At 36.2% G+C, this 23,675-nt stretch overlaps 1 protein-coding gene across 1 annotated transcript; it reads left to right on the top strand.

Annotated features, from left to right (window-relative positions):
• The first annotated feature begins 9,891 nt into the window (after positions 1–9,891).
• On the top strand, positions 9,892–23,006 carry LOC129880443 (ATP-dependent DNA helicase Q-like 5). Its single transcript, XM_055954477.1, has 19 exons — positions 9,892–11,218; positions 11,306–11,359; positions 11,852–11,961; positions 12,092–12,304; positions 12,394–12,472; positions 12,586–12,639; positions 12,756–12,830; positions 12,982–13,035; positions 13,300–13,344; positions 13,432–13,526; positions 13,612–13,741; positions 14,385–14,483; positions 14,746–14,801; positions 14,887–14,989; positions 19,305–19,433; positions 20,736–20,905; positions 21,211–21,235; positions 21,319–21,434; positions 22,085–23,006. The coding sequence occupies exons 1-19, from the start codon at positions 9,986–9,988 to the stop codon at positions 22,191–22,193; spliced, it is 2,949 nt and encodes a 982-aa protein (XP_055810452.1). The 5' UTR covers positions 9,892–9,985; the 3' UTR covers positions 22,194–23,006.
• Positions 23,007–23,675: the final 669 nt, after the last annotated feature.

Here is a 23,675-nt window from a genome sequence, read left to right as displayed (position 1 = left end):
TAAGATGAATAGGGCACCCAACTCCTCTAGAAAATACCTAAGTGAACTATGACCCCAGGTTCACCAGTCTCACTTGTACAAAGCTAACATCTAGTAGAGTCCTGCGGATCGATGCGAAGACGTTTGTGACTTATCCTTGGGAGGCTACAGGATGTCGTTAGGATAATTTCCTCTTTTGTCTCTCTTTCTTGCAGTATGTGTCTTATTGGTTTCTTGGAATCTTACTTTTTCCACTCTTTTGCAGGATGGTTCGCACGCTGAGCATGGTGTCCTGGGGTGATAGATCGAAAAATAGAGCCCCAGCTAGGGGTAAAGAATAACCTAGAGGTCAGGCGAGGGCTAAAGCACTAGACCATTACAAAGAGTAGGCTCTTAACCCTGAGGAGAAGCAGCAAGTAGTGCACGTACCTTTATAGTCAGTGAGGTAGGGACCAGCCTAGACACCGCCTACACCAGCTACCGGACCAGAGATTTCAGCCATACTCACCTAGATTTTGGTAGTTATAGGTGAGATGAGATGTCACCAACTCCATCTCTAGCCCCAGCACCACAGAGTTAGCCTGCAACAATATCCCTAGAGGGTCAACCACTACTAGCCCTCGTCGCCTCACTGTCGAATGTTGATGATGGGTCATGCCACTATACAAGCAGAAGATGGTCAGGGTATTTTAGAGGTTTTTACCATTTATGTTTACTAAAGAGACTAGGTAGGACACCCAAGAGTTTTTGATTACTTGCCAAGAGCATCTTCAGTCCTTGGGCCTCGGGAAGTCAAAAGGAGTCAACTTCACCACACATCAGTTTTGCGAGCCCACTAAGTAGTGGTGGCACTCATACTTACAGTCTAGGCCAGTTAGGTTGCCTCCTATATCTTGGGATAAGTTTTCTAGGGCTTTCTTGGCCCAATACATACCATGGAGCATCCAAGATAGGCTTCGTGATTAGTTCTCTAGATTGGAGCAGGGCTCCACGACCGTCTCGGAGTATGAGGTGAGGTCCAATAAGTTTTCCCACTACTCAACCATGATTCTACCCATGGAGGAGAAGAGAGTTTCTTGCTTTGTACATGGGCTTAGGTATAGATTAAGGGTTGATACGGAGTATATGGCTTCAATTGGTCGTTCATTTTTGGATGTGGTCGACCATGCCTGGTCTAAGAAACATATTCATCGTGAGGACCAAGAGGACATGTAACACCCTAAAACGTTGTATATGGTGTTTTAATTCTCGATAAAAATAATACTGCTTTTGTATTTTAGGCATAACATTTCATAGACTAGTCCAAATTAGGTGATTCAAATTTCTAAAAAACTCTAATGGCATTACCTACAACTTTGATGAGACACTATCTTAAGATTCAGAAGATACGTAGGGCAAATAAATTAATTTTTACAAGATATTGTGTTGTGATAAAATGGAGTATTTGTAGAAGTAAAATCACATCTCACAGTAGGATATTCTAAATCAGTTGATTCTTAGACGATATGAGATCACAATCCTCCATTGAATTTTTAACATCATCCTTTGTAATTATTTTTATTTATTGTTAGGTCCCTCCTCCACACCTATAAATACCCACCTTATTTTCTTATTTTATTCATCAAGCTTTCTCAAATAACTCTTCTATCTATACACTTCTTTACTCATTTTTAAATATAGTTTTAGTTTTTAGTAGTATAGAAATACTATCTCGGTAATTTTTATACTCCAGGTAGTACACAAAAAGCTCCGACGAGGAGAAAAAGGCTAAGGGTTCAAGAGTGGTCATTGAGTTCTTCAATTGGGAGTAAAACTTTGAATTCCAGGTATATAATTCTATTCATAGCATTGGATTGAGTTCATCTATACTCCATATAATTAAATTCATCGTATTTGAGTTATAGTTGAGTTTTACCCAAATCTTAAATTCTAAATAAATTAATTCTTCTTCTATTGAGTTAGATATATTTATGCATTGAGATTATTATTATTTTTATCTCTCATATTATTGGATTTATTGTTCATGGCTACTTTTCTATGAACCCTAATTGATTGATGTTCATGAATATTTTTGCACGTATTTTGAGTAGAGATGTTGGATTTTAATATTTATTGACAAAAAGAGTGATATAAATTAATACTATATATGTATGGAGGTTTGAAAGAGCAAAAGAATTGAGTTTAAATGAAGTTGAGTAAATGATGTTTTGAGCAAGATATTTTGATGAGATATAAATAATGTTTTGAAGTGTAATGATTGATGAAGAGGTAATAAGATGAGTTTGATATTTTTTCCAATAAGACTAGATGATGATGTTACTATGAGCACATATTTTGGGAGTAGTATTGAGCATTGAGTTGGGTAAGAATTTAATTGACTCAAACCCCAGAACTACGTAGCCAGCGTAGGATGGAGGCTATACCTCTTAAGTTCCAAAAAAGGACTTTGATGATCGGATCTAAGATGGTGATGTCATTTACCCTGGCAAGGTATTGGATGGATGTGGCAACGACATCGCTTCGTTGTATCATCACTAGCTCATAAGTGATGGTTGTTGGTTAGAAAAACTCATAACTGAGTAAGCATTGCTCATTATTATTTAAACTTGTATTACATATATATGTTGAGATGATATTGATTTCTAAGTCGAGTCTTCTTGAGAGGAGTTTCTTGATATTTGTCCTTACTTTCCTACCATCTTACATACTCATACATTTCATGTACTGACGTCATTCGACCTACATCATTTTATGATGCAGATACAGGTGTTAGAGATCCTCAACAAGCGCATCGTTGAAGATCATTACTTTCCAGCTATTTGGTGAGTCCTTCTCATATTCGGAGGAACTTTTTATCCTTTTATTATTATTGAGTATTATATTTCTTTTGAGGTAGCCATTAACATATCATTGGCACCGTCTGATAGTGTTAGAGGCTTCATAGACAGAGTTTGATGATGTAATTGGAGTAGTTCTCCTTTGAAACTACTTCATCTAAGAATTATTTCTTTCATTTGATGTTGATGATGGTGAGCCCACATAATTATTCTTATTTTCACTTAAATTTTCCGTTGATGAACGAATGAGTGATGAGACCAAGTGGTTATTTTAGAGGCTAGAGATAGTTTTTGAGTGCCGACCACGCCTAGGGTACCCTAAGTCATCTGACGATGTCATTACATGTACACTTCTACTATGCCACTAGCTTGCAACATAATTTATTTGACCCAGGATCTACTTATTTTTATGTATCTGTCTATTATGCTCCCCGATTTGGTATGAGGTCCGAGTCCTTGTTAGAGCTTGTTTATGTTTTGACCCTGGTGGGTGAGTCTTTAGTAGTGGATCAGGTGTTGTTGTCTTGCCTATTGACCATCCAGGGTTATGATACTGGAGTTAATCTTATTCTGCTAGATATGCTAGATTGTAATGTGATTCTAGGCATGGACTGGTTATCCTCTCACCATGTTGTCTTGCATTGCTATGCCAAGACCATTACCTTAGCGATGCCTCACATTCCTCTGGTATTATGGAAGGGTGCCTGTAGTCATATACCGACGGGGATTATCTCTTTCATATGGGCTCTACGGTTGGTTGCTTTGGCATTCCTAGCTTATTTGGCCTATGTGCATAATATTAGTAGAGATAGCCCTTCAATTGACTCAGTTCCCGTGGTTAGACATTTTATGGATGTGTTCCTTATGGACCTTCCTGGCCTTTCCCTAGAGAATGATATCGATTTTGTCATAGAGTTGGAGCCAAACACTTGGCCTATTTCTATTTCACCTTATTGGATGGAACCTGCAGAGCTCAAAGAGCTTAGTGTTCATCTTGAGGACCTCTTAGGTAAGGGCTTCATCCATACGAGTGTATCGTCATGGGGTGCTCCTATTTTGTTTGTGAAGAAGGACGATACTATGAGATGTGAATTGACTACAGGCAACTAAACAAGGTGACGATGAAGAACTGTTACCCCATGCCTCGCATTAATGACCTATTTGATCAGCGTCAGGGTGCCACAGTGTTTTCTAAGATAGATTTGAGATCTGGTTTCCATCAGTTGAGGATTAGGGTAGCTAACATCCCTCAGACCATATTTAGGACTCGTTATGGCCATTATGAGTTCCTCGTGATGTCTTTTGGGTTGACTAATGCCTATGCCGGCTTTAGGACTTGATGACTCGAGTGTTTAGGCCATACATTGATTCATTTGTCATTGTCTTCATTGATGAAATTAGTATACTCGTGGAGCCAAAGTGAGCATGAGCAGCATTTGAGAACAATGCTCCAGACTTTGAGAGATTAGTGGTTTTATGCCAAGTCTCAAAGTGTGAGTTTTGGCTTGAGTTTGTAGCATTCTTGGGGCATGTGGTGTCCAAGGAGGGCATTATGGTTGATCCGCAAAGATTGAGGCTATTTGAGATTGGGACAGGCCTACTTCTATTACTGAGATTTACAGTTTCATCAGACTAGAGAGTTACTACAGGCGCTTTGTTGAGAGTTTTTCCACTATTGTAGCCCGATTGACTTGTCAAGATGTTTCGTTTGTGTGGTCGAAGGAGTGTGAGAGGAGCTTTCTAAGGCTCAAGTAGTTGCTTACCACAGCTCTTATATTGACTCTTTCAGTTAATAGCGAGGGATTCACAATTTATTGTGATGCATCCGGCATTGGTTTGGATTGTGTACTGATGCAGTAGGGTCGGGTTATTGCTTATATGTTGAGGCAGCTTAAGCTGCATGAGCGCAACTATCCCACTCATGTCTTAGAGTTGGCATCGATAGTTTTCGCGCTTAGGATTTGGAGGCACTACTTATATGTAGATCTCACAGGAGCCTTCAGTACATTATGAGCCATAGGGACCTTAATTTGAGGTAGCTTCGGTGGATTGAGCTTCTGAAGGACTATGACCTCTCTATTCTCTACCATCCGATCAAGGCAAATGTAGTAGCGGATGCCTTAAACTTGAAGGCAGTGAGTATGGATAATCTAGCCTTCCTTTTTGTTTCAGAGCGACCTTTGGATTTGGACATCCAGTCCTTAGCTAACCGGATGATTCGACTTGATATCTCATATTTCATATGGGTACTAACCCATGTGGGGGTTCAGTCATCTCTATTAGATCGGATCTGGGGTCGTCAGTTTGAGAAAGAGTCTTCGATGACGCTTAGGGATAGCGTATTGACTGGTGATGTTGGTTAGGTTACTATAGATTCTGATGGGGTTTTGAGATTCAATAGCCGATTGTTTCTTTTGAGAGTTGGGGGTTTGATACCGCTTATCCTTAGTGAGGCCAATGATTCTAGATATTTCATCCATCCGAGCACAAATAAAATGTATCGTGATTTGAGACAGCACTACTGATGGAGCGGTATGAGGAGAGATATTTCAGACTATGTGTCGCATTACTTGTGTTGCCAACAGGCTAGTAGGTGTCATCATGATCTGAGAAATCGGATCGTGACAACTCTAAATGCTAAAAAGATCGGAAATGGAGGAAATGACCTAGAGGGTCATTACAAGGTTGTGGCTGCGGGTTATCATGTGGTTCCAAAAATACTTTAGTGAAAACGTATTTATCTCGTATGTATAAATGAATTTCTTATACGGTGAGTACAAGCTAAAAATATCATATAATATGTACCGAAAGGAATAGTATAAATTTAGAGTAAATTCCTTGAATAGTCACCCATGTTTGAGAAATTGCCTAGGGATATCACTTTTATTTCTTTTAGGACTATAATATCACACAACTATTCCTATTTTCCTCAAAATATACTTGACATAATAAAACCATATTTCTCTCTCCTAATGGGTGACATGTCACATTGTTTCATTTTTTTACAATCAATTTCTCAACTCTTTTAAACCAACTTTATTTTATACCCAGTAAAAGATTATTATTTTTCCATATTGTTAAAAAAAGGGGACTTTTATTGTCGTTAAAAATTTCACGTCACATTTTTAACTCCTTTTACTTTTAATAAATTTACTTTTACTTATTTATTATATTCAGAATTTTGTAGTTGTATTTATCTATTTTATCATATCAAGAGAAAGATGAAAAGGAATTTTATTTTTACTTTTAGTATTTACTAGTTAGAGCCCGTTTGGATTGGCTTATAAGTTACTTATAAGTTGTTTTCAGCTTTTTGGAGTGTTTGACTGGCAACTTAAAGTCATTTTGTGCTTAAAATAAGCACAATAAATAATTGAATTTGTTTTGATGAACTTATTTTAAGCAGCTTATAAGTTGAAACAGCTTATAAGTCAAAAAAAAGTTGTGCTACATCTACTTATTTGTTTTTAACTTATAAGCAATTTTCAACTTATAAATTATTTAAAATAAGTTCATCCAAACAGACTCTTATTCTAAATTATTTCGGGTTTTAGTTGTTCACTTTAGCATATCAAAAGAAGGACAATTTATTTTTCTATTATTATATTTGACATTAATTATTTATTCTAAATGCAAAGTGCACATTAGAAACAAGTAAAAATGAAAAAAAAAAGTGTGACGTTAGAGAACAGTTACTTGTAAAAACTCAAGAGTATTGTATCAACTGACTCATTTTCGGACTTTTTCCTAGCAGTTATTCCTCCGTCTATTTTTATTTATTCATTATATTATAAATAATAATTATTTTTATTTGTTTTTTTTAGAAAATCAAGTAATAATTTATCACCTAATTCCTAATTCACTCTTATTAATAATTATAGAAATAGTTGAGTGATATTATAGGCTTAAAAAAACAAAAATGATATTTTTAGGCAATTTTTCAAACATAGGTGATTATTCAGAAATATTACTTTACAAATATATAATGCTTTAAATTTAAACCTTTTGTTATGTGGTGCAAAATTCTATCATATTTTATAGTTATTAACTATGTGATTTGTTTGATTATCATTTCTTGATCTTTTTATTTATAAATAACATCTGATTTCTAATGTTAGATCGTTAATATAGTTAGTACAGGAAAAAGTATAAAAATGTCAGTGCATTTAAAAGTTTAAAGTACAATAACTAAAACTACTAATTTCAGATAATAATGATTGGGCCGTGCCTTCCCTTTTCTAGTATTGAAATATGAGATTGTTGAAGAATAATTGAAAAGTTTTTGTGTGTATTACCTCTCCTCATAATCATTTTTTTCTGTCGGATAGCGAGAACGTCTTGTCATAGAATTTTTGTGTCATAGCGAGAACGTCTTGTCATATTATTTATAAAGTCCACTTTATTGTAGTATTTTTTTGTGTGTGATAGCAAAAACGCGTAGCCATATTATTTATAAAATCTACTTTATTGTAGTAATTTTCTTTTGTGCGCTAGCAAAAATGTCTTGCCATATTATTTATAAAGTCCACTTTATTGAAGTATTTTTGTAGTGAGATGCATACCATGGATCATTTTTATTTATTATATCTTTGATTGTATATTGCATTAAATTTAGATGGATCACATGGACAACTGACACCACTTTCCATTTATAGACACCTCAAGTAGAAAAATAATCATTAGTAGGGGTGGACGTTCGAATTTTCAATTTTTAGTTTTAATAAAGTGTGCACCTAATATTGAGTCGAATTAATTTGGTTCGGTTTGATTTTTTTAATTTTGATTTGGTTGATTTGGTGTTTTTAAAATAATTTTTTGATGTGAATGAAAAATAAAATTGGAATAAAATCAAAGTATAAGATACTTAAAAATTTAAAAGAACATGTTAAGTTATGATGTGTCTCACCATGAAATACTTAGATCTCATTTGTTTGCTTTTAATGGGGGTCCGAATTTTTCCATTAAGTCTGAATACATTTGATCGGATCTGCTCTATGAAATAGTTTTACTATCGTTCAAACTTTAAAACTCATGCTTTTATTTCTTTCTCTCAAACTCACACTCTATTTTTTTCCTTTATCAAAACAATTTCCTTCTCGTCTCTTTCAGTATCAATCAATCAACCTAATATTTTTTTCTTGAACTAATAAATTATCAAATCCTATTTGGATATTCTCAATTCCAATTCTCCATCTTTATTTTGTATGTTTAATGCTAGTTTTCAGTTGTGAAGTTAAGGTTTAAGAAGACCAAGATGTCCACAACTTAATCCAAACAATGAGGAAATAAAAGCGCCCAAACTTCTGTGAGAAAATAAAGAGAAAGAAGATCATTAAAAGTAATATATTACCATTAGTTTCATTCTGAATCATGTAGTTATCAATGCCAGCAACCTCATCTTTTTTAAATATGCTTTGAGAAAATATCAATGGTTAATTACTTTCTTATTTAAATTATATATTTATTAGGTTTAAATCTAAATAAATTATGCACATTCAGATGTTGAAAACCAAACAATCTTAATCATTCAGGATTCAGATTTAGAGACAATATCTTAATCATTTACATGTGAATTCAGATTCATTCATCTTAGTCTTAGTGAAAACAAATAAGGTCTTATTGTGCTTAAAAAAAATCATATTTTTCTTTGTCAAGAATATTATGCATCCAACTACTGTGCGAAGAAACAAGGACGAAGATGGATTTCTTTACATAACATTCATCGGTAAAAATACGTTTGATTCTTCTTGGGAATTAATATTTGAAGTTAACTATCTGAATTGTAATTTTGTTGCTACTTTGATTTATTCATGACTGATTTAATTGCTACTTGGCTTTTGTTTTATGGTTAAGAAAATGCTCATATATATATTATTATTATTTTAAAAAAATTAATAAATATTAGGTTCTTTGGTTTACCGAAGTTCTGAGACCCTTACCCCAAACACCAAACTGAAAAACCAAACTTTTGAGAAAAGACTCAATGCCATCGAACTTTGAGAAAAGACTTATTTATGTCATCCGTTAAAAGTTTGGCTTATCTATGTCATTGCCATTTGAGAAAAGACTCATCTATGCCATTATTTTTTAACTCTGATTTTACAAAACCACCAAAACAACTTTTAATACTTTTCTATTGGAGTTTTGAATCAAATATAATTTTTTTGCTTCTTCTTCTTCTTCTTCTTCAACAACACCAAGAACACATGAGGAACACCAAAAATCTAAATTTTCAACTTCTTCAATTTTTCACGAAATCACCTCAAATTCAATAATAGCATCCCTCCGAGCTAGATATCAAAACTTAATATCCTTTAACCTTGAATTCAACCTAATCCAAAAGACACACTTAAAATTTCTTCAAAGTTTCAAAACTTTAACCTCCTTTAGTGGTGAAATTTTTGCCATAATTCAAATTACTTGAAATTTTGAACGTAGACTCAAAAAATACTATTTTAAAGTTTACTATGTCTATGTTCAAAATTTCAAGTGATTTGGAGTTGTGAAAAAAAAATTATACCATTAAAAGAGGTTGAAATTTTAAAACTTCGAATTTTTTTTAAGTGTGTCTTGTTTGGTTAGGTTGAATTCGAGCTTAAAAGATATCGAATTTTGATATCTAGTTAGGATTGATACTACTATTGAAATTTGAGCTGATTTCGTGAAAAATTGAAGAAGTTGAAAATTTGAATTTTTGATGTTCTTCATGTGTTCTTGGTATTTTTGAAAAAGAAGAAGCAAAAAAAGTACATTTGATTTAAAACTCCAATAGAAAAGTGTTACAAGTTGTTTAGGTAGTTTTGCAAAACTAAAGTTAAAAAATAATGGCATAGAGAGTCTTTTTTCTCAAACGGCAATGACATAAATGAGCTAAATTTTTAACGGATGACATGAATGAGCCTTTTCTCAAAGTTCGATGACATATTTAAACTTTTTTCCTTTAAAAAAAAACCTATAAACCAAACCTGAAAATCGAAGAACCAAATTAGTTCAATTCAATCGATTTTTTAATTTTCTGGTATTTATGCCTGCTCCTAATCAATACATAATTTAAGGAATTTCTTTTAATGTTTAATGTCAACAATAACATATTTGGCGGGAAATATGAGAGAAATTTTGGTGGAGGTGAGAGAGCAAAAGTAGCAGTGTTCAACCCCGACCAATCTCTCATGGATTCCGACTCCGATTCCGATGGCTCTCACATATCCTCAACACCACCACGCCACCCTCCTCCATCTCCACAGTTTTCGTCGCGCCGTGCTCTTCTTGCTACCGCCAAATCAAGAGCTCAAGCCAAAAACACCTCAGCCATTTCAACAAAAATTTCCCGCCCATTGCTAAGACCAAAAACCTCAACCAAAAAACCCATAAAATCCAAGGACGATACCACCATTCAAAGTCAACAGAATCTCTCCGATTTACCCTTCCACATTCACTCAAACGACACCGTTTGTAGTGAAGCTCTTCCTTCTAGAGGCTCATTTTATTCGAAATTCGCTTCATCTTCAAGAACCCAGGAAACCCCAATTCAAAATCCACCTTCCCCACCGACATTCTCCGATTTGCCATTCCAAATTCACCGTTCGGAAAATGCCGCCGTTTTGTCCCATGACAACAGTTCCGGTGAAGTTCTTCCTGCAGGTGGCTTGTACTTACCGAAATTTGCTTCTTTTTCGAAAACCCACAAAACCATTCTCAATTTTGAGCCCGTTGAAGCTGATTCTATTGACCCCCGGTTGGTCCAAGAGAATGAAAAGGAAGCAGTTGAGTCGGGTTGTCGGACTAAAGCTGCGAGGAAACATCCTAATTTAATAGGGAGCAATGTGTCGTCTACGTCTTCATTGCCCGTGAAGAAGGTTAAATGTGCTAATGAGGGTAACTTTGTAAGGCTGAACATAAATGGTTATGGTAAAAAGTTTGCATCTAAATTTAAAAGAAAGAATTTTAATTCATCAAGTGGTAAAAAGTTCTACCGGAGATGGAAAAAGAAAGTTGGGGTTGAAGGTAAGAAGGGGGAGAATGGCTTGTGTGATGAAGAAGGTTTGGTTGTGGAAGTTAAGGGAAGAGGGGAAAGGTTGGATTTTGATGCAGAGTTGATTGAAGAAGCTGTGATGAGAGTTAGAAATGAGGTGTCCGATGAGAATTTGTTGAGGTTGTTGAAACTGACTTACGGGTATGATTCATTTAGAGATGGGCAGTTGGAGACACTCAAGATGGTGCTTTCAGGGAAATCTACAATGTTGGTATTGCCAACAGGTGCTGGGAAGTCGCTGTGTTATCAGTTGCCAGCAATGGTTTTGCAGGGAGTTACCATCGTTATTAGCCCCTTGGTTTCCTTGATGATTGATCAGTTAAAGCAGCTGCCCGCTGCAGTTGAGGGTGGTCTTTTGTGTAGCAGTCAGGTTTTTACATATAACTTTAGCGATTTTGGAGCTTTAGAGTTAATGGCATTTTAGGCAGTTCCTGACTTAATGTTTTCACTGTTGCAGACACCTGAGGAGGTCTGGGAAACGTTTAGATTACTAGAAGAAGGATCCATAAAGGTAAGGTTTGTTACTGCCTCCAAAGTTGCTTTAGTGTATGCCCATATGTGTGACCTAGCAGCCAGTGAAGTTAGAAGAAGACCATAGGTAACAGGGTCAAATTCCAGCTTAGGCAAAACAGTTGGGTGATTTCTTCCGACTTTGCCTAAACCTTAGAGGGAAGAGTTACCACATACCTGTAACCTTAGAGGGAAGAGTTACCACATACCTGTACTAGTAGGAGAATACAATTAAACAGTGGATGGTCAAAGTAACTTTAGTCCATTCTCACACATGTGCTTGTTAAGTCTAATGTTTATCTTGGATGATCATATGAATATTTTATTGAATTCTAGTGTTGATGTGTTACATGCCCATTTCCATTCTCTTTATTGTTTCTTGATTAGCTGTTTTTCAATTTAATATATAATCAAGATATGATAGAAGGTTTTTGAGGTCATTTTCTTTCTTCTGTCTCCTCCTAAAAATAGTAATCTGATGCTTATGTTTCAGGTCCTTTTTGTTTCACCAGAGCGGTTTCTCAATTCGGAATTTTTGTCCATTTTTTGTAACACTCAAATCTCACTTGTGGTTATTGATGAAGCCCACTGTGTTTCTGAATGGTGAGTCAGAGCTTTTCAAGGTTACATTTTCTAGTCTTGCTTTTGCAACTTTGTCATCTATTTTCCTTTTTCTTTTGTTTATTTAAATGTCACTTTTGTATGGTATCAACAATCATGAACAATTTGGTAGGTCACACAATTTTCGGCCTTCATATATGCGGCTTAAAGCATCATTATTGCGTGATAAACTGAAGGCTCAATGCATACTTGCAATGACAGCAACGGCAACTACTAAAGCATTGTATCATGTGATGCACGCGTTGGATATCCCATCAACTAATCTTATCCAAGTACTGAAACCAAGGGATAACTTGCAGTTATCAGTATCTTCGAGCGAAAACAGGTTAGTGTTGCATAATCTTTTCCCATATTAAACTGAATAACCTAAAAATAAATAAATGAAAGCTACAAAAATTACTCAATTGGTTTCAGGATGAAAGATCTGATGACCTTGCTGAAGTCTTCCCCCTTTTCAGAAGCTAAAAGCATAATCATTTACTGCAAATTTCAGGTGTTGCTTGCTATTTGTCTGTGACGCTCTCATTTGAAGATTTTTTTCTTCTGTAACTGCATCACATAAGCCACTTAACTTGTGTTTCTTTTTTCCATCCTCAATGCACACAGTCGGAAACTGATTTCATTTGCAAATATCTATGCGACAGTAATATCTCAGCAAAGGTTTTGTCTCTGCCTTTTGGTTTACTTTTGTAAATAATTTGCACTTACCTGCACCATCATGTATATCATTTGACGCCTAACGGGATAAGAAATTTATAATTTGAATTGATTATCAGAGTTATCACAGTGGAATTTTTGCAAAAGATAGGAGCCGTACGCAGGAGCTGTTTTGTGCAAACAAGATAAGAGTGGTGAGAGAAACAATTCTTATTATCTGTTCATCTTAATTCATAAATAATAAGTATTATACTTTGTTATCTGTTCATTTTAATTTATAAATAATAAGTATTATCCTTTGATTTAAAGGAAGTTTCATTAAGTTGTATCAATATTTTCTGGAAGGTTGTTGCAACTGTGGCATTTGGCATGGGACTCAATAAGAAGGATATTGAAGCCGTAAGATCTGATCTTGGTTTTCCTATATTCAGCCTTTTGTCCCTAAATACTTATTCTGTTTGTGGATGGTTTTCGGATCTCAGTTCAACTCAACGTGGATTCCCTTGTAATTATGAGAAGTGACTAGTTTGAGATTACTAGTTGCCCGCAGTTTATTTTGATATCTTTCATCACCTATCATTACTTCTGTCTACAAGTGCACTTCAATTAAGTCTGACATCCTATGCAATTCATATTAAGACTTTCCAAATGCTTCTGTTTCAGGTAATACATTACAGCTTACCAGAGAGCTTGGAAGAGTATGTCCAGGTCGTTATTTATGCTTGTGAAGGTTGCGATTTCCGAGATACTGACTTCTGCAATATTTTTAACAAAAGATTAATGCTACCTGTGCAGGAGATTGGTCGTGCTGGACGTGATGGTAGAATCTCTTATTGCCATCTGTTTTTCGATGATGTTTCCTATTTTAAGATTCGCAGTCTTATGTACAGGTGACAGACATAAAAAAACTCTAAATATTCATACAGTTTGTTTGAGTCTAAAGATTCTAAAGCTTTTGATATTATTTTTACTCAGTGATGGTGTCGACGAGTATGTGGTGAACAAATTGCTGTGTCAAATTTTCAGTGGCAGCACAAATTCTGTTGGGATAATATGTTCATTAGTTAAAGAGTCTGCTTGTCGTAAATTTGATATGAAAGAAGAGGTACTTTTTCTCTCATTTAAATTGGCATGCTGAGCATCAGTTTGCTAATTGCTTCTAATACTAGCCGATAACTTACTCTATACCTACCAGAAAACAGTTTGATCTTTTCTGGGTTAAAAGCACTTTTTCAAGACTATATATTTGCAACCCAAAGGTTGGGCCTTTCTTCATATATTTTTTGAGCATAGTCACAGACTGAATTCGGCCACATCTGAATTTATGACTTGCAGTAAATTGATGAGACTTTTGATCCATGAAACAACTTAATGGAACATTGGACATGAAAAGAAGAAAATCCTTGATCCTGAACAATAACACCTTTTTTTAATGATACTGTTCTGTACATGCAGTATTTGGCATTTTAAGTCATTGCTTCATAAGAGCTAGAATACATCTTCTACATTTATCGGAACATATAATAATCGTCATTACTCAATTAGAGATAGAAAACAAACTTTCACACCATGTGTTGTGTGCATGTCCTGGGTATTTTCCTTCTGATCTTTTGTTGAACCGTGTACCTTTGCTGTGAAAGTAGCTTCCCATTTTAGTACAAATGTGGGATAGCTCAGATCAGAACTGAATCTTGCATATTCTCTTATCTTAGTAAGATGCTGAAGAGCTAGTTTTCTCATTCTCCCAGGTAATATTAACAATCTTAACACAATTGGAGCTAGGCGAGGTCCAATACTTACACTTACTCCCACAGACGAGTGTAACATGCACTTTGAACTTCCACCAGGTTAGTTAAAGTTAATTTAGCATGATTAAGTGCAGTGGACAGTTGGCTGATTTTATATTTTGATGGGCAATTATTACTTTCAATTGCTCTAACTTTTGGGTTTGATTTTGAACGTTCCTTCGTGAGGATTAAACCTGCAAGACTAGAATATTGTGAATATAAGAACTAGAAAGACAACTAAAGTGGTTAGCTGCCTCTTTTACTGTTTTTATTGTGGCTTCCATATTTTACAATATGTCATGACCTTAACAACTTATTGCAGACTTCTCCTGCATTGCTAGCTATGAAAGATGCTGTAGTTGCTGCTATTCTGAAGAAGTGAGTTTTTTTGTTTCCTATGAGAACAATCATATGCCCTCACAAATTCATTTTATATCTAATGCTATACACTTCATGATATTAGCTCTGAGATCAAAGATGGGCAGCATATATTTGACATACCAAGTGTAGCTAACAGCATTGGACTGCAAGTTGTTGACTTGTCAAACCATTTGCAAACTCTGAAGGTAAGTTCCATATGCAGCTATTACAAGGACAGTGGTTCTTTTATGTGGTCTTTGCATATTAGTGAAAGATTAGACATACAGATGTAAGTTATATGTGAATTTCCTGAATTCCTTCTTGCTATTCCAGATTGATATTGGTTGTTCTATGTCATGTTTTGATGGTTTTCTCAAGATATATTTTTTGAGAAAAGGTAACTTGTATTATAACCAAAGAAATGCTCAGGAAGTATTCCAGTAATACTTGCAGTCAAAAACTCATGTCTAGCTGTCCTCCAATGAACTCCTAAGTGATCTGAAATACTGGGGATAGCCTCATGAATATTCATGTTTACACCAACAATGAAAAGAACCAAACAATTCAGCTTCATCTTTTCCATAGAGCAGCTCTTGTTCTCAAAACATCTCTGGTTCCTTTCCAACCAAATACTCCACTAAATGCAAGCTAGGACAATCTTCCATCTCTCCTGTGCTCTGACTGATTTCCATCCCTATTCCAACATGCCAAAGCTTCCTTTATGTTTCCCGGCATAGACCAATTGATGCCCCTTATGTTGATGAAAAGCTACCAAAGTTTCACAGTCTCCCTACAGTGTAAAAGAAATGATTTATTGTCTGCCTCACATTCACAAAAAGAGCACCTGGAGCACAGCTGGAAGCCCCTCTTCACAAGGTTATCCTGAGTGAGAGCAGCCTGTTTTGCTAAAAGCCAAGTAAAACAGGCCACCTTGAAGGACACCTTAACTTTCCATATCATTTCCATGGCCAGTAGCTTAGTTGAGTGTGTGCCCTTTGGGAGTTTCTGTAAGCTGATCCAACTGAGAATCTCCCATGTTTGTTTGAAACCCAAAAAAGCTTGTCTTCACTGTTATTGAGATCCTCGCATTGCTCTAGATGTTTAAAAATTCAACCATCCTGTTCACCTCCCAATCATTTAAAGGTCTCCTGAACCTTAAGTTCCAACCTTGATCATCTCTCATCTCTTTGACAGTGGCCACCTTCTGTAGACTCAAGCTGAACAGGTCAGAAAAACTAGCTTTGAGTGCAGCCTGTCCCCACCCAAACTTCCTCTGGATCAAAGTTTTCCCTCTATCTCCTATCTTGATTTTGCACTTGTTTATAAATTTTGACCATAAATTTCTGATTGTCCTCCACACTCGAGTGCCATATGGTTGTGTTGCTACTTTGTTGGTCCTCCTTGTCTCCATTCCATATCTGGCCTTTATGGTATCTTTCCACAGTGATTGTTCTTGAGATGAAAACATCTACAACCATTTCATTAGCAAACTGTGATTTTGTAGCTTCAGATTCCTTGTTCCCAATCCCCCTTCTTGCTTCCTAGAACTTGATCCCACTTGACCAAGTGAATCTAGTGATTGTTTGGATCACAGTTTCCTTGCCAAAGAAAATTTCTTCTGATGGCATCCAATCTGTCTCTTACACTTGCTGGCATGGGGGTACACAAACATCATGTAGGTAGGCAAAGCATCAAGGACACTGTTGATGAGAGTGACTCTGCCACCCAGGGATAAATACTGGCTTTTCCAATTGTCAAGCTTCTTCTCACATTTCTCCAATACATTGTTCCATATGCCCTTTGATTTTCTCGTCTCCCAGGGGCATTACCAAATACATTGTGGGCAGTTCTCCAATCTTTCCTCCCAAAATATTTGCCAGACTGTCAATCCTAGGTACCTCATTAACTGGGTACATGAAACTTTTGCCCCAATTAATGTGTAGACCTAAGGTTGCTTCAAATAGTATCAGTATTACTCTTAAAAACTACAATTGGTTTTTGTCTGCATAACAAAAAATTAGAGTATCATCTGCATATTGGAGGTGGGAAATGGATAGACTCTGTCTATTCTCCATGTTTGCATTGAAGACCCTTATATCCAGCTGTTTGTTTAGGCTGTTCTTAGCATTTCATTGAGGCCCTCCATTGCCAAGATAAAGAGAAGGAGATAATGGATCCCCTTGCCTCAGGCCTCTCTCAGATGAGAAGAAACCTGTGGGATAATGGTTTTCAAAAGATATAAAAGATACATATTCTAGAAAAGCAGAGATATCATGTAGTAATTCATCAAGAACTTTGGTCCCGTTAAACTGTGAATGATGATGAAGATAGTGTGTATAACAAGAGTTGTGAAATTCTCTTCAGCCAGGGTAGTCTTTTTATACAACATTGAATTTCAATTTTACTTGAGCAAAATTCATCTCTAAGATACTGACTGGAAAACTGAAAAACATATAGGTGTGTTTGGTATGAAGGAAAACATTATCCAGAAATGTTTTCCAATTTTCTCATGTTTGGTTGGCTTAAATGTTTTGGAAAATATTTTTCAAATCAACTTATTTTCCTCAAATTTAAGGAAAATGACTTACCTCCAAAAAATAAGAAAAACATTTTCAAAACTCTCTTCCAATTTCAAATTACAATTTTTTTCTTACCCCACCCAGTACCCTGACCCTCCCCCTCCAAAAAAAATAAAAATTTTAAAATTTATTTTTTTTAGAATTTCAAATTTTTTTACCCCAAAACCCGCCCCAACCCCACCAAAAAAAATTAATTTTTTTTTTGAAAAATACTTCAAATTTTTAAAAAATCATTTTTCCCACCCTACCCTTGAGCACCCCTACCGCTCCCCCCCCCAACTCAAAAACTTTGTTTTTGAATATATTTCAAATTTTAAAAATCTTAGTTTTTTAATGCCACTCGTACCCCGACCCCTACCAGACCCCCCACCCCCCTCCCTCAAAATTTTTTTAAAATGTTTTTAAAAATAAATTTCAAATTCGGGTTTGGAACTCGGGGTCGAGTCTCGATTTGGAAGTCGAATCTTGGGTCGAAAGTCGAGATGGGTCCTACATCGGGTGTCGGGGTCTGATCGGGTCCTGATTTGAAAGTCAAGTCCTGATTCGAGTGTCAGGATCGAATCTTAGATTGATCGATCGTGTCCTGGTTCGAGTGTTGAGGTTAGGTTCTAGTTTGAGTCTCGGGGTTGGATTTTGGATCAATCGTCGGGGTTGTTTCTTGATTTGAGTTTGAGGTCGGAGTCGGGTCCTAGTTCAAATATCGGGTTGGGAGTCGGGGTCAGGTCACAAGTCAGATGTCGGTATTGGGGTCGGGTCCTAGTTTGAATGTCAGTCTCGAGCGAGAGTTGGGGTCAGGTCTAATGGTTGAATTCCAGATCAATTGTCGGGGTTATTCCAATTTGATTATCGAGGTTGGGGTCGGGTCCTAATTCGATTGTCGGGTCTCGAATCGAGAGTCGGGTCGGGGTTGGGTCCTCGTTCGAATGTCGGGTCTCGGGTCGGGAGTTAGGGTCAACTCCCAGGTCGGGGATTAGGGTCGGATCTGGGATTGGTTGTCGGGTTCCGGTTCGAGTGTCGGGGTCGGGTCCCGAATCGGTTATTGGGGTTGATTTTCATGTCAGAAATTATTTTCCTAAAAAATATTTTCTATTCTCTAGCCAAAAATGAAAGATATTTTATGGAAAATATTTTTCATTCACCAACCAAACAATAGAAAATATTTTCCACTCACCAACCAAACATGAGAAAATAAGTTAGAAACCAACTTGTTTTCCTAGAAAATTTTTTTAGGAAAACATTTTCCTTCATACCAAACACATTCATCTTTGGATTCTGATAGTGGTACTTTCATCTTCTGTATTTGTGATCTCTACCATGAATATTCTATGAAGGAGTTCATAAAGGCTATTACATAATATTGAGCTTTGATGCCGATCTGAATTTTCCAAAATTGTATATGTTGTGAATTAAGTAATGGTTTTTTTAATTGCTCTTGTGCTTTAGAAAAACCCAATTTATCTTTTCCTATAACCGTGACTAATATAAGCATTGGGTTCATGCTTCCCTTTTTTCTTTATTAAGAAAGAAATATTAGCAGTAATTAACAGTACTGCTTTACTTGACTTGGAACAAAAAACCATGCACCAGCCGAATTACAGTCTATAATTTTAGGTGAATTCCAGCTGCAATGTTGTACTTCAATAAATACACTTATGTTAAGCCTATGATTCTTTCTTCTGATGCAGTACTTCTTAAGGCTTACCTTCTGAATACTTGGAAGTATTAAAGGAACGGCATATATTTTATGAAATTTAGTATTTATGCGTTTGTGCATGGTTGGTTAACCATTTATATGGGCACTTCACATGCCTGCCATTTTTATTCAAATGGTGACATTAACATCAAAATTTGATGCTCTTAAGCAATCTTCAGTTTAAAATTCGTCATTCACTTTCTGCTTTCTTTATTAGACACAAATAAGTTTCTCTCTTTCCTATCTCAGATTAAGGGGGAAGTCGCATATGAGCTGAAGGATCAAGCTTATTGTTATGTTATCATGGACACCCCAAAGGATATCTGTTCTTTAGCAACACAGCTTACAAAGTGGTTATCTGAAGTTGAGAGTTGTAAGGTGACTGTCTTCACTAATAACTGCAGTTTGATTCTCTTTCATGTTCCTCACAGGTGCAATTATTTCTATTGTCTGTCCCCCCCTTGTGCTGTGTTTCCTCCCTAACCCTTTATCCCAGAGCTGGGTTCAAGATGAAAGGAGGAGGATCTTGTTTAAATGTGATGAGGATTTTCATCATGGGAACAGTTCATTGAACTTGCACAGGCTCGTCAGAACAGTTTTAACTCAGTGCCACACCAATCTGTTTTTAAAACTTGGATGGTCATGCTTCTTCCATAAATTATAATTAGATGTATCGGGATGGTCCCAAACTTGAGATTAGTGTTGATAGAGGGTGACTTTCCACTGACCTGTAGCTTATTGTCCTTAGTCCTTACTTAGCCTTTTTGTCTATTTTCTTCTATTCCTTTTTGTTATACTTCTCGGCAAGAGAAATCATAGTTATTCTGCCCCCTGTTGAATTATGATAAATTAATATCAAAATATATTTCCTCTTTAAGTATAACATAAGATAACTTTTGGATTCTTTGATATTGGAGCAAGATATGAATGAGAAATTGACTATCCTTAGGTAAGAGACTGAGCACATATCACCCAAAGTTAGATTCACTTTTTTTTACTATACAACAAATAGTGTACAGATATCGACAGAGCTTTTGATTTATTCATGGAGCTGTCAACTGATTGTCCAATAATTATGTTTGTTAACAGTTACCTAGTTCCTGTGAAATTTTAATCTATTCATTTCTTGTCTATATTTTTTTACTATTTGGTGTTCTGCGGGGATGATGCGAGACATTATTTTAAAGTTAAAATTTAAAAACACATTCAATTTTGATGCTAACATCTACGACTCTAGTTCCTTTAGCCAGTTATATTGTGACTTTTTGTTAGTTGCTACCTAGACTACATGAAGGGGAGCCTTGGAGTAACTGGTAAAGTTGCTGCCATGTGACCAGGAGGTCACGGGTTCAAGCCTTGGAAACAGCCTCTGGCAGAAATGCAAGGTAAGGCTGCGTACAATAGACCCTTGTGGTCAGGCCCTTCCCCGGACCCTGCGCATAGCGGGAGCCTTAGTGCACCGGGCTGCCCTTTTACCTAGACTACATGTAGGTGACCTCCAAATGATCCATATAAGTCAGGCCAATCCTGAGCACCAGGGTATCATTGCCTACTCGTTGAAGGTATTTAATATAGCTTTCTGCTGTTAATGCAATATGTTAGGCATACAAGTTGGTATGACATATATAATATTCTTACTTTTATTGTCTCCCAGTCTTGTGATTTCGCCTTTTGACGTAGGTAAGGAAGATGGACACGATGTATGATGCTGCTGTGTTTGCAGTAGAAGCATGTGACAAAGTGCATGGTTGCCGTGGCCATCAACACACACCATGCTTGCAAAGGAAGATTACAGAGTATTTTGTAAATGGTACTGAAGTTGTCATTCCAAAAAGGATTGGTGGAAGCAGGTGAGAAGCCTATAGAACTTTCTAGACTTTTCCTTTGGCCATGCATAGGAAGATGCAGCTGCTACTTTTCATGTCGTTAGATGTCTTGGCTACCATGATTTCAGGCATTCCCGTACAGTATCTTATTTTGTGTCACTTTTATATCCTTGAATGGGTTCCGTTTTTTTTCTTTTTTCCATTACAGATTTTAACTTATTCTATCCATCTCTATGCTTTCTTTAGTTTGTGTTTTTCATATACAACATCATTTCTTCTCCCAAATATGTCAATCTGTAGTGCTAATGCAATCAATTTCCTGATTGCAGCCCATTTTTGGCAGCTGATATAAAGGTAATTTTTTTTTCTCAAATAGTTTTGCCAAGGAGGATATAAAATGCAGTCTTAATGTTTTCATCACTTGTTTCATGGAACAGGTGTTTCTACAGTGCAACTCACATGCCAAATTTACTCCCAGAGCCATTGCAAGGATATTGCATGGCATTGCAAGCCCAGCATTCCCATCTGCTGTTTGGTCGAGAACTCACTTCTGGTATATCCTCTCTAGAGCTGTATCTTCTAAGAAAAATATGCTCAGATATTTTCGGTCCTAATATGACCATTTATCATTGACAATACATGCACAAAGTATTTCTTTCTATAGCTGTGGAAAGAAACACGGTTAGATTGCAGACTAGCAAGGGTACTGTCAAATGATTATTTATTTTCTTCAGTTTAAAACTCATCTAATATTGAATCAGGGCACTCTTCAGTTCCCCAGGAGAATCTTAGTGATATCAATTCCCTTGTCATCCTCCACCCAACCAGAAGAGAAAAGGACAGAAAATAGTGTAGGCATTTTTTTTTCCAACAGTTCCTATAAAACTAACCTCGTGTTTAAATTCAACCTCTTCATCCTTGGATATTAAATAAGTCATGTTATGCTGCATGGTTTCTCACTAATCTTACTAATATGATTATTCTCCTATGACCCTTAGAAAAAGTAGTTTTTTTGGGTGTTTTTCTCACTTTTGACCAAGGGTTCCCAACAAAATAAATCTCTTGAACCTCTCACTTTCTATATTCGAAACCTTCAACCAAGTATATTGAATAACTATATAAAGCCATCTCTCATGATATGGAATTTCGAATGTGAAAAAAAAGAAGTATATTAAATAAGCTCACTGTGCTGGCTGGTTTCAGGGGAAGGTACATGCAAACAGACTTCAAAGCAATAACCGAAGCAGCAAAGACAGAGCTCATGAAACTAGTAGGGAAGGATGCTCTTAAAGGAGGTCATTCCATGTTATGACACATTGAGATTTAACTTAAATGCTACAAAATGGTGAAATACCATCACTATCTAAGATATGCTGTTGTAGTTCCCTCTTGTCTCCTTGGGTTGAGCATGAAAGCTACATCCTCTTTCTTTTCTTTTTTCTTCCAGTGCTTGCATGAGTAGGAATCCATACATGTAACATTTTTCTGCTAGCACTTTTAGGTGATTCACTACGTTAAGAGCTTCTAATACTTTCCAAAGGCAAATAATTGAAGAATACAAAAGCTGCCCAACAACAATATCCTGCAAATGATGCAAGTTCCATTTCACAATTGGAGAACTACTGTGAAAGAGCTAAGGAGTAAGGTCTTCGTTTCCATTAGAACAGATCCATTATTGGCTGTCTAACCCTATCTCTTTCATAAGGAAAGGACATACCTTGCAGATTAACTTCCCGTGCTCAAGGTTGAAGGCTAGTACATGTCGATGGCTAGAGGCATATCTAGGATTTGCACTTGATAGATTTAATCTTTAAAGTTTTTAGCACCTGAACTTGTACTTTTGAAATCATGGGACAAAAATGTAATAATTGTTGAAATTTTGTGGTGTATACACATATATACATATCTCAAGAATAATGAGTCCAGTTGAACCCATAGCACAAAAGCTGCATCAGCCAGCCACTACTGTTGTGATGGCCGCATATTAATTCTATGACAGTACTGTAGAGCTAGTGCATAAAGGGATGGGTAAATAGTGTATAAAAGTGTACAAACTTCTTTTGTATTGTATTATTAATTTGTATTTGTAGAAAATGCAGTTCTGGTAAAATAGCTTTATGGTTTAGCTGCGCTATTTATCCTTCACAATGGAATGCTGTTTCTTTACAATTTCCTGTCTGACTTGGCTCTATGTATTTCCCATCCATGTGATGATGCTTATTTATATTAAGCTAATGATTGGTAGGAATAATTATATATCCCTTTGCTTAGTGCTATTTTCCCAGCACAAATGGTTCGAAGTGAATGTGAAACGATTATGTTGATTTCCTTTTTATTCACAAACCAAAAGGCATCCCTAAAAATAATCCCCCTGCAGAAACTTGAGAATTTTCTTTTGCCTCAATTCTAGTCCCTCCCACCACAAAGAAAAGTGCTCCAAACAAATATTATTTACCAGTGTTTTCGAAGGCAACTTTGGGACGAGTCTCAGGGTGGGACGTACAAAAAATGCTTTGGGGCGCAAATGAAAGGCCTAAATCTATAGGGTGTGTGTCCTAGGATTTGGGGAGTAAACCCCGGGCATAAACTAGGATTTGAGGCGTTAACCTCAGTAATAAAAGCGCAAGCCCCAGGCGTAAGAGTGTAAGCCTTGGGTGCTAAATTTGATTTTTGTTATTTTAAAAGTATTTTTGCTATAGATCATGTTCTTAATTATGATGTAAGATATTTATATTTTATGCCATTATAATTTCATGTTATAGTGATTTGATCAAAAATATATAAATAAGGAAAT

This window comes from Solanum dulcamara, chromosome 2 (assembly GCF_947179165.1).
Source record: "Solanum dulcamara chromosome 2, daSolDulc1.2, whole genome shotgun sequence".
NCBI lineage: Eukaryota > Viridiplantae > Streptophyta > Magnoliopsida > Solanales > Solanaceae > Solanum > Solanum dulcamara.
The sequence above is the reverse complement of the archived record's forward strand: the minus strand, read 5'-3'. Positions and strand labels throughout refer to the sequence as shown.